The 12,500-nt window shown below is 33.1% G+C and overlaps 2 protein-coding genes across 2 annotated transcripts in view; one reads left to right on the plus strand and one right to left on the minus strand.

The window, feature by feature from the left end:
• The window catches only part of LOC145296687 (leucine-rich repeat-containing protein 34-like), a 272,980-nt gene that overhangs the window by 219,703 nt on the left and 40,777 nt on the right, over nt 1-12,500 (minus strand). The window lies entirely within an intron of this gene.
• LOC145296686 (E3 ubiquitin-protein ligase UHRF1-like) overlaps nt 1-12,500 on the plus strand; it is an 84,755-nt gene that overhangs the window by 67,181 nt on the left and 5,074 nt on the right. Inside the window, exons 13-15 of the mRNA XM_080142641.1 lie at nt 3,679-3,816; nt 6,854-6,941; nt 11,115-11,251. Of these exons, the coding sequence (XP_079998767.1) occupies nt 3,679-3,816; nt 6,854-6,941; nt 11,115-11,251 (363 nt within the window). The remainder of the gene's footprint in view (nt 1-3,678; nt 3,817-6,853; nt 6,942-11,114; nt 11,252-12,500) is intronic.

Here is a 12,500-nt window from a genome sequence, read left to right on the forward strand (position 1 = left end):
AAACTAAATTATTTTAGAATTTGGAGGCATGGATTAACTTGAAATAATTTCCCATTTCTAAGCCATTGTTTTATTGCAGTTAAATTTTTTTTTTTTTTTTTTTTTTTTTTTTTTTCAGTAGTGTTCAATCTAGTAATTAACTTTTCATCATGAAAAAATATTTGTGGGTTAATTGCCCTAAATGGCCTGGAAATGTCATTTTATATTAAATGGAAATGTCATTTTATATTATATTTATTTTAAGGTTTTTTGATTAAAATTATTTTTTGTAAGACAATTATATCTTTTTTATAATTAGCAGCTGAAAAGTCATTTCTGATGAGAAGTTCAAAAGTTTCGTATTTTAACTCTTAAACCTAAGAGAAAGTATTTTTCAAAGAAGCCACTATTTTATAAAAAGCATAAAACACAACTTTTTCATAGCAAATTTACTTGAATTCCAAACAATTTTTTTTTTCTTTCTTTCCTTTTTTTTCTTACTTTAAACCATATTAAGCCATCAATTTAGCATAAAGCAATTATAAGTCAAGTCTGTAACTTTTTCTCATTTTTAACAGGTTAAAATGTCTAGAATATAATTACTATTAAAAAAAATATTTTGCTCTACTTATTTGTGACCTATTTCCATTGAAAAAAAGATTAAATATTTAAAAGTAGTTTAAATATTTACTGTAAATAGTCAGAATCAGAAAAGTTTAAAATTACACTAGGAACACTGTGTTGCATTAAATGCAACAAAATCATTGTCCCCAGTGTAAGAAAGACTTTTCTATAGTCAATTTGAGTGTGTTGATTTCGAATCTGAAGTCTGTTTTTGTCTGCAAGCTACAGATTTTGTGCAATTTGACATATTTATTATTTAAATTTTCGTTATAGGAAATTGCAATATCAGCCACAGTTCTTTGTTCACGTAAAATCGTATGAATGTCATTTCTGTACATTTATCAAGCCATTTACAGATCATCCATCCCAAAGTTGGATTAGGACCACCACAGCTAATGGAAGCTTATCAATTTCTTTGGATTTTATTCAGGCAGGAATTTGCATTTGTAACTTTTGCATTTGTACAATTTTATTTAATGCTCCAACTGTAGTCAGCCATCATACTTATGTCCCAGTGTCCTTGGTAGCAGTCTTTAGGCCTTGTTCATCACTCACAGCCCCATGTTGTCAGGGAACTGATCAAAGTGGCTGTTCAAAGAAAATTAAACTTGATGCTCATGTTGTACCTGAGATCATAAAAAGCATTCTGTTCACAAGAAGTTCGTGAATGACTGCCACAAACGATTACCATAGTGCCCTTTTTAAAGCGGCCATCTTAGCAACAAACTGTCACAAATTAATCAAATATACCTGCTCTAATCTTCTCAAATGATAAACCTGGTGAAGCTGTGATGTGTTGGAAACATTCACCTTCCATTTTTCCAATGCCTTGACAAATTATAAAACCTAATTTGATGCGAAGAGGAGAAAAGGCGATCTTATTTCTAGTTACAATTGGGTTTTGTATGATATTTGGTATGGCTGCTTTAAGGGTGCCATGAAAAGGCCATTTTTTCTAGACCCAATATCTATCTTATGCTTGGCTGCCCCACATGCAGAGGAAACCTGGTGAAACCTTTCTGTTGTTCAAGAAGAAAGTGAACTATCTCACACAAATGATCTAATTGTGCTCATGATACTTTAAGAAGTCCATGATCATTCTCAGATCATAATTTTCTTGCAAATGCACTGATTGACCGACAGGTACTGCTCCGTGAACATTGCGATTATGTAAAAGAACACACTTTAGTCTGCGTTTTGAACTGTCTAAAAAGTCTCCATTCAGCAGGACTATAGTAAGGTACACCCAGTTCTTTGAGAAGCCTTGAAATGTCATGGCAGTAAACAAATTCTGTCTTGAAAAGGTTACAAAAACCTGCTCACGCTTTGAAATATGCTACTTAAATAAAGTGATAAACAAGAACACTCCTCCGATTGTGAACACTTTTCTGACAATTCACTGTCTTGCTCGCTTGCACTAATTTCTTTGATTCTCTCTCCTCTGATCTTGATTACGTGATGCAATGGGGAAAGAGGTGGCTGGTTAATTTTAATGCATCTAAGACCAAACTTTTATCTTTCCATCATCAACGCTTTGATCCCCATCTAGCATCAATTAAAATGAATGGTTCTTGTCTTAAGGAGGCTCTAGTTTTGACAAGCTTCTAGGTCTGACCTTTACTTCTGATCTAAGATGGAACACATATATCCAGTCTGTTGCCAAGGTTGCTGGAAAAATGGTGGGATTGTTCTACCGCTTCAGAAGATATCTTACTGCTGATCCAATTCTCTACCTGTATAAGAGCCTAGTACGTCCAAGGCTGGTATACTGTTCCCACATCTGAACAGGAGCTGCTAGAAGCACTTTATCCTGGCTTGAGAGAGTTTAAAATAGGTTTTGAAGTCTACTGGGGGATGCCCTTTTCTCTTCCCTGCAACCTCTTTCCCATAGAAGAGACGTTGCGAGCCTGTCTGCTTTATCGTTATTTTCATGGCAAATGCTCATCTGAGCGCCAATCTATGGTACCCCCTCTGGCCTGACTTTCATGAAAAACACTCGTCTAGCTGAAACCACTATCAATAATTTCTCAGACTCTTTATCTGTGCCTAAACCTAAACAAAGATTCCATGAACAAAACTTCTTTCTTAGAACTGCACGCCTGTGGAACTTGTGTTCCATTTTCCTACTTTCCAACTGACTGCAATATACTCGTCTTCAAGTCCAACGTGAAGAAGTTCTTGATGAGCCATTCCCTTAAGTAATCCAATTTACGAAATTTCCACTATTAACGATTACGACATTTTCCCATTGACTAATGTTCATTCGTTAACCCTTGTCCTCAAGTGGCCTTCAGGCATCGATAAGTGGTGACTTCTTTGAAAAAAAAAAAAAATAATGTTTAATGTCTTGATTGTTCAATGAAAGCAAGCCTTTGAAAATTGGAACAGTGCAGAACAAGCCAAATAGCTGAGGGAATGTTTGGATACGTAATTGTCGTTTTTTTTTCCCCAACACTCGCTGTTTACCATATGGAAATAAGTCGGTTATATGGCTAGTTGGTTTGCACTAAATCATTGAAACTCTAAAAGACAGACCTTTGCATTTTTCTTTGGTCCAGTCTTAATGCGTTTCTTGACAATTGTGGCGCACAATATAAGCCCATTACCTTTCTTGATAACCAGGATGAACTTCCAAATATGCCTTGTAGGTACGCTTGACGAACGAGAATATGTTACGCCTGATGATTGAGTCACATAGGTAGCAGAAAGCATCAGGCTTGTTTCTGCAATGATGTCTCATTCTGGAAGCCATGTTTGAACCAAAATAAAAAAAAAAATTATCAAAATATTAGAAACTAATATATATATATATATATATATATATATATATATATATAGACATTAAAATGCTTATACCTGATTTACATAAGTCCACATTGGTACAATTTCATTAACCTCAAATTGCATACAAATTAGAACTTGTCTAATTTCAGATTTAACATCGGCACCTAAAACGCCTTCAGAATCAGTTAAAATATCCAATGCAGCTCAAATTTACTAAAAAAAAGTATTCCCTGTGATATCTATCATTTATTTCAAGCTAATTAATAATTTTTCATTTTTTTATTGTTTCAGGTTGTAAAATATTGGCCTGCCAAAGGCAAGTCCGGATTTTTAGTTTGGCGTTACCTCCTCCGTCGAGATGACCCACAGTCAGCACCTTGGACATCTTCTGGCAAGAAAAGATGCAAAGAACTTGGTCTTCAAATGCAGGTAACTTTTGCTTCCATGTGTAATCTCTATGAATTATAATTGTGAACTTGTCTGTCTGCGGAATCGTACCTACCAAACTACTGTCAGTTAATTTACAAACTTGATATATGGAGTATTCTGACATGTTGGAACAAAATTGATTCAGCTATTTAGCTGCTATGGAATCAAAATGCTTTATGCATGCACAAATACACATACGTTTAATTGTTAATTTCTCAAGTGTGATTGAATGTATTGTTAGCTCAGATGATAGCAAATACCACTAGTGAGCTAAACGTTTTAATTTCATTTTAGTTAATGGTACTCTAGTCATGTTTTGAACTTTAGAAATAACTACTATAATTTATGGCTTTTACAAATTGACTTACTAACTTGTCTCTGCCCAGATCTTTATCCCTCTTTTATTTTTATCACTTTCTCCCGTGTATTCCTTGGCTTTCACCTGTGGACTAGACCTGTTACCACTATCGTCTACATCTACCAACCAAACAATTATCATCTGTTTTAGTGTGGCCATGTTTTCTCTTCTGCACATTTCCCTATCAAGATTTCTTCACCTCCCCAGTGGAAAGCTTATCTGTAGAAACATATGAACCCTTATTATCACTTAGAAGAGAAAAAACTCGGACTACAGTATTATACAAAATTGGCATCATGTCCAAATAATCCTGCTTATAAATGTGTCTTCCACCCCCAGTAGAAAAACCTCTTTGATAGAGAAGAAAATGCTATAAAACCATTTAGCCTACATATGAAAGAATTTATAAATAAAGTCCAGATAGACATTGCAAAATGAATTTATAAAACTTAAATATCCCCCTTGGCTGACAAAACAACTAAAAATAATATCAGACCTAATTAAGTACCCCCCCCCGGGGGGGGGGGCTATACTTTCGAAAGTCACCCCCTCTTTTCAATTGATTAGCCATAATTTTAACATTCACCACTTCTGGTTTGGCGATAGGTGCAACAGCAAAGATGCCCCCCCCCAAAAAAAAAAACACACACACATTCTTTTCCTTCTTTGCGATACGGGTTTGAATCTGCTTGCCAACTACCACTTTTTCCTCAACATCTCCAAACACCTGGGCAATGCCGAGCACTCAGGCTACTATTAACATAAAGGGTAACGATAGAGCTGACAAAGCAACAAAATTGACCCCAACCAAAGATAAGATCTTTCGTACCTGTTTAAAACAAACATTAATAAATATATTAGAAACACATGGCAAGAGTCATGTACCAAATCAAGGGAACCATAGGAAAACAGAAACCAAACAAAAGAATGACCAGAAAGGAGGAATAATAAGACTCCAAATAGATCATACCTCTATAACACACTCTTACCTGTTCAAAAAAAAAAAGAAGCCCCATTCTGCATTCCCTGCCAGGAACCATACACGATTAATCATTTACTAACAAGATGTGAAAACTTCAAAACACTAAATCTATGTAACAAAAAAACTGTATAGGACATGGTCACTTGTGTAGACCCAACTACCCTCCTCAAATATCTGAAGGTAACATGGTTACTCAACAAAAAAAAACAAAAAAAAACCTTATCTAACTATATAAACATAGCCACTGAACACCGGATACATACATAACTTATAACTTTTAATGTGTGTGTGTATATATATATATATATATATATATATATATATATATATATATATATATATATATATACACACACATTATAAATCACATTACTTAATATATATATATATATATATATATATATATATATATGGCAATTAAGCTACACTGAATATTCCGCGTTTCATCCACTCCAGGATTCTTCAGGCTTATGCGCAAATTTTGTGGTTGTCTATCGTTTTTATATACGCACCTTCTATTGAGATTTTTAGTTAGCCAATCAACTTTCTAGTATATATATATATATAAAACTAACAAAAAAAAAACATAACCTAGATTTAAAACAGGTCAAGACACTAGATATCCAGGCTAAATAGAACACACAAAGAATCAGGTCGACCAGAGGTCAAATGGGCCTTTGTCCTATAAGTGCATGTTCATTTGCTGATAGGAAGGGTGCGGTGGATACTAGAAAGCTGATTGGCTAACTAAAAATCTCAATAGAAGGTGCATATATAAAAACGACAGCCAACCACAAAATTCGCGCATAAGCCTGAAGAATCCTAGAGTGGATGAAACGTGGAATATTCAGTGTAGCTTAATCACCATATATATTTTATAAATTACGAACTAGCTCTACCTACATATTGAGCACTTTTGAAGTAAAGTTTACGCATAAATTTATACTTTTGTATATTAATTTTATGTGAGTAAATGAAGTAGTTTATATATATATATATATATATATATATATGCCGTAAAACCAATCAATCATATGATGTCATCAGATCTAAGCCTGTCTTTAAGATTTGCAATCATCATACCATTCTTGTCACTTTTCTTCATGCAACATATATCCTCAATCCTCACTGGCCAAGTTTTCACTTGTATATATCATCACACTGCATACATATGCCTGATAAACTCTTTTTTGGTTGACAGTTGTAGTCCTCTGGTGATTATTGATTGCAGAATTCAATCATTTCTAACTTTTGCAATCATGCTCCACTCTGCTTCAATGGTGTCACTTGGTAACAAGGGTGTGCAAGTTTAAGTAAATTTTCATATTTTGTGTTAAAATATAATTAAGTTTTATGCTGTTATTTTAAAACAAGACTTTTCAAACAAACACAGAAATTACATAATTGTCGATGCATCTAATCTAGACAATTACATTTTTGATACTCATACTGTATCAAAAATGTAATTATCTAGTTTAGATGTTTGAAAATACCATAAGGTTGAAATAAATTATTGCATCGACAATTATGTAATTTCCGTGTTATATTTTTATGTTATTGCTCTGTTTACTACATTGAGCTCTCATACCCGGATTTCCTCCTGGAATTATTCCATTATAACACACATATATATATATATATATATATAATGTATATATGTATATATTTTTATTTATTTTTTATTTTTATTTTTTCAGTATCCAGAAGGTTATTTAGAAGCCCAGAACCAGAAAGAAGAAAGCGATTCCCCAACAAAAGACAAGAAGAAGAGAAAATCCTTAATAGGTAAATGTCTTTAAAATAATACATCCGTCTGTATCTACAAAAATATCCATCAATTTATTTTAAAAAACTTCATACAGTATTCAAAATGTCTAATAAAACAAGAAAGGAATTTTGAATATAACATTTATTTTGCAACACCAAAACATTTCACACAAATGAAAACCAAAAGAATACTTTTTTACTTAGACTGACAACTAATTTAATAAATCTGTTTCCTTGCCAGGAAAGTGAATGAAGGAAAAATGTCATCAGAATGTTGATGAGGAATTGAGTGTGCCTGGCTGTTAATTTAACGACTCACAAAAAGAAATCTCAAATACTAAAATAAAAATTATTTAAAAAAAAAAAAAAAAAAAAAATTTTTTTTTTTTTTTTTTTTTTTTTTTTTTTTTCATGGATGTCACCACTTGGGGATAAGGGTTATTGTGTGTACAGTAATCAATGGGATAGTATCGTAGTAATCGTTAGTATTGGAGATTTGAGAAAGTGTCTTACTTAAGGGGGCGGTCCATCAGGAATTTGTTTATGTTGGACTTGAAGACATCCAAGTTGTAGTCAGGTGAGAAACAGGCAAATGGAAGAAAGTTCCACGGGCGTGCACTTCTAAGAAAAAAGCTTTGTTCATGGAATCTATGGTTTGATTTAGGCACAGATAAAGAGGTGGGGAAAATTAATGACAGTAGTTTCAGCTAAACAGGTGTTTTTCGTGAAAGATTGGTGAGGGGGGGGATCAGAGATTTGAGCTCAGACGAGCACTTGCCATGGAAATAACGATAAAACAAAGACAGGCTCGCAACATCTCTTCTGTAGGAGAGAGGTTGCAGGGAAGAGAAAAGAGCATTCCCCACTAAGTCACAAAGTCTATTTTGTACTCTGTCAAGGCAGGATAGGCTGTTTTTTAGCAGCCTCAGCCCAGATGTGGCAGCAGTACTCCATCCTAAATAAACTTTAATCAGAAAAATTTCAAAAGTAATTAACCCATGGATTTTTTTTTTCTTTTGAGAGAAGTTTGAATGTCTACTAGACACTGACCTCAAGTGTCTCTATACTTGGAAATATGGGAAATGTCTTGAAAAGGGCTTGAATGTTGTATTCTCTATATTCAGTAAAAGTTTGTGTTTGAATATTTAAAATAAAATCGAAGTAAATACTAATGAAATATTTTTAAATATGAATTAAAATATTTTATATATTGAAAATAAAATCAAAATAAATACATTATTTTAAAATTGTCTCCGGTTATTCTTAACAAAAATTATGTCCCTTTATCAAAAATTACCCAATGTTATCCATATACTTTAAGTTGTAACAGAAATAAAATTCAAAATTGAAATACATATTTTTAAAATATTAGGGTTTTTTTTTTTTTTTTTATATCATTGTTTATCTCTACTATTATATATAAGCCACTTTGCGTGTCTGAGTTCCTTCCTTAGAGATTCTGAAATGGCTGAGCTTATCTTTTGCAAAGTTCACATGACAGTGATTTATCTGTCTGGCAGACAGAAATTCATCCGATAAGTATCGAAAAGTGAAAAAAAAAAAAAAAAAACAATCCTAAAAATAGTTTTTCTTTCTTATAGATAAAAAATAATTTTTACAAGGGAATATTTTACATTACACCTACCAAAGAAAGATAAAATCTCAGCAAGTCATTTCTTTAAAAAAGAAAAAACAATTGTCATCTAGAGATATAGCTCAGTGGTAGAGTATTCAACTACAGATCGAGCCCAAGTGTACCTCACTATTTTATTTTAATTTTTTCTTATTGAATTCAGTTTACGGCAAAATAAATCATTTTTAACCGTTTGCATATTTTAAAACTAAACATTAATCAGAAGTGACTTTTTCAGGGCATTCATCGTCAGCTGATGTGAGATTTTAAACAGACGGAATTTCATGAATAACGTTATCATTATTATCTTAATTTTTTTTTGCTAATTATTCCACTGGGCGAATTATTCCTCATAATATAATATTCAATAGAGGGTTTATTCTATAATAAAACATTTGCAATCTCCATAAATTAGAATATCATGTTTTAAGTGTAGTGTATGATCAGGCAACGCCAGGTGTACAGTTAGTTTATTAAACTTTGGTTTTAAGACTTTGTCTGGAAAAGTCCTTGAAAATAAATAAACATTGAAAATCTGTACGAACCCTGCAGTAAGCCAGTAAAGGATTTCTTTCTTGCTCAGGCATCTATAATATAAATCTCACCTGTCTAAATGTGTGTTTGTATGTCTGCCTACAAATTTTGACAGACGTGCTGGATTTTCGAGAGATCGGTATCATTTTGAAGCTTGGCGTCTCAGACGACAAATATCGTAAAATTGGCCAAAAACATTAATTCCTTCACTCTCAACTGGGCACTTTTCTACAAGGAGGAGTCGAATTTTGCCAGCCATTTTTGCAAGTCATCATATCGGTTGGATTGACTTTGCTTAATTTTAATGTTCCGAACTTCCGGTTGTGTCATGGAGTAGGGGTAAAGCATCAGGTTTTCTTTCACATTCGTTTCTGCCTTCACGTCATGGGTTCGAGCCCCCCCCCCCTTATTTTCCTATCTCAACACACACCTCCAAACACACATTGCCGGGCACCCAAGCTAGTAATTTATAAATCTTAATATTATATTTTCCACTTGACTACTGGAGACCATCTTCAATCTTTAAGTTCTCAAAACTTTAACATCTTAAATAAAGATATTAAATGTTTCTTTTTAAAGTTTAATTGTTTTTCAGGTATTCAGTAGTATATATATTGCAATTTCATAGATTGCATTTTGTTAAACAATTATTTTGTAATGGGCAATAAACGTTTACAGTTATACTTTTCTCTTAATTACTTGCTATAAGTATATTTTATGTGTCACAAACAGCGACCTCGACATCAAGTATTGTTTTAGCACTCTGTTAGTAGTATATGAGTAGATATTTGATTGGCATGTTCTGACTGAACGAGAATCCACCCAAAACCTAATATTAAAATCAGTCTGGAGAGATTTTCTTTCCTTAGCCGGAGACGGAGAGTGACATGGGACGGCGGAACAGTTACTACACTGCGATCCGATCTCGGAAGCAGAGGATAAAACCCACTACGGATTTCATCACCCACGGAGAGAGAAGAGAAACAGAACGAGAGAGTTGAAAAACGCTCGATCAACGTCAAATAAACATCTCCCACCTCCTTCAATATGAAGGCAAGCGACAGGTCGTCATTGGTCAGCGCACGTAGTGACCGCGCTGTGCCAAGAAGCAGAATAAGGAACCAGAACATGATTTTGTCAATTCTATTTTTAGAATCGAGGGGCGAAAAAGAAAGAAAGGAAAAATAATAATTCCCTCATGCGAGGAGTTGTGAAAAAAAGTTTGACTGCGTAAAACGTGTTCTGGACAAACAAAGCGATGTCAGATTTCCGAAGTTGACAAAGAAAAAGATATCTGAATTAATCCCTCGATCAAACTATTTTGGATAATCCAGAACGGATGCCGACAGGCATGTTTAAAAGAAAAGAATTGAACTGTAAGTGGGAAAAAAAAAAAAATTTTTTTTTTACTTTCTTTCTCTGTCGAGCTGGAGATCGAACTTTTTCTCGTGTGGACTGGTTGCTGCCGTTTACCTTTGGTCTTTCTGGTATAGGATCCTCTTTCAGTTAGTATGTTAAAAATATTCTCCAATCCCATTAGCTTTGAATATATTTGTTTTTGTTAAATCTTTCTTTCCCCTTATTATTAATAAATTTAGTTTAATATGATTTGAAAGTGTTTGTTTCGTTATCTCTTGCAAATCTTATTGTGTTCGATTTTTGTGTTTATTTTGTATCCGCCTCTCTCACAGAAAATAGTTTTATTTGTTTCAAACCTTTTTCGTATAAAAAAGGAAACTTGAACCCAATCTGGGACCTACGAACATACCCCTACTGCAAAAGATTTGTCTGGCTGTGATAAGCGTTTGCTATCCATAAATGCCCGTCCATACCCCTGTGTTTGCACTTTATTGCATTTTATTGTTATATTTAAATATTGCCCCGGCCGTATGTAACATATATTATAATAAAAAGATATGGATTTATATGTTCAAGCTAAAGTAGATTGAGTGACTTTTTTGTGCATTTCTTGCTGTTGTATTTAAAAAAAAAAAATCTGATTATAAGATTATCTTTTGTTTTAGATGAATCTCCGAGCAAGAAACGACAGAAGGTGGCCGCTTATAAACCAGGCCCTGAAGTGTCCAAGTTAATCAAAGAAGACAGCGTTAACAAAAAGTTATGGACGGATCTCATGGCATCTGCTGATGAAGGATCTAATGTTAGTCAATTACTTTTTCCATCTTTTTCTCTCTCCAAGAATTGGATGTGTTGTATTGAATTATCATTTTTATCTTATTTTACATATTTATTTTCAGTATTTGCTTCAACAGTGCTCAATATGTAAGTAGAGCTAGGTAGTAAATTTTGAAAATGGCGATTAAGCTACACATAATTTTCTGTGTTATCTCCTCATCAATAACCTGATGAATTTTCGCAAGGATGAAATGTGTAAAATTCTCTGTAGCTTGCCATATATATTTTTAAAACTTACTACCTCTCCCTCTCATATATATATATATATAGAGAGAGAGAGAAAGAGAGATCACTTTGGGCAAGTTATGAGGGGCTTTAAAAAAAAATGCTACATGATGGTTAAAAGTGGTAAAATTCCAACCCAGAAAACAGCAGTTCTTTTGTCAAAAAAATTTCTCTTGCACTGTGAGAACTAAAAGACAAAATAAGAGAAGCAAAAGTTATGAGGCTGCACGAAAAGTTCAATTTCTAAATTTAAAAAAGAAAAAGTGTTTCCTTTATTTTTCTCCATTTTTCCAAATAACTTTTGTTTCCTTTATTTTACTTTTTAATTCTCATCTTCCTTGAGCAATGTTTCTGACAAAGGGAGAAGAATCGCTTTTTGGATTAGAATCTATTCATTTCATACTTATCGTTGTTTTTTTTATTATATTATACTTCCTTATATTAAATGGCTTCCTGCCTTGTCTGAATTGCTTTCCATTAAATGAATTAAAATAACTTAATAGTACACAGGGAAACTAAAGAAGTGAAATGTTGAACCATCATGCATGTGATTTTTTTTTTTTTTTTTTTAATATATTTTTTTTTTTTTTTTTTTTAATATATACCTGTAGCATTTTTGGTGAGTAGGTTGCAAGAGGCTTATTTGGGATTTTGTATAATCATTACTGTGTCTGCATTTGTTTCATCGATCTTGCTTTAAAAAAAAAAAAAAAAGAGGAATAAAAGGTGGTCACCAGGTTTCATTTAAAAAAAAACATTTCTACATTTTATATCAACTTTAAAATTTTTGTCAACACAGAAAAAATGCCAGGAGTTAGGCACAAAAATATAAGACTCATTAGTTCGGCTGATAAGCATGAGTTTCTAATTCTATCTTATCTCGCACCGCCATTGCAATATGGTGTCTAGTCTTAGTTACAATTCTTGATGAACTATTTGTGAAGGCCACCAAAAGTGAGAGAAAGAGACGCATACAGAGAGTATGCAAC

This window comes from Euprymna scolopes, chromosome 17, assembly GCF_053919585.1.
Source record: "Euprymna scolopes isolate OS-2025 chromosome 17, ASM5391958v1, whole genome shotgun sequence".
Classification (NCBI taxonomy): Eukaryota; Metazoa; Mollusca; class Cephalopoda; order Sepiida; family Sepiolidae; genus Euprymna; species Euprymna scolopes.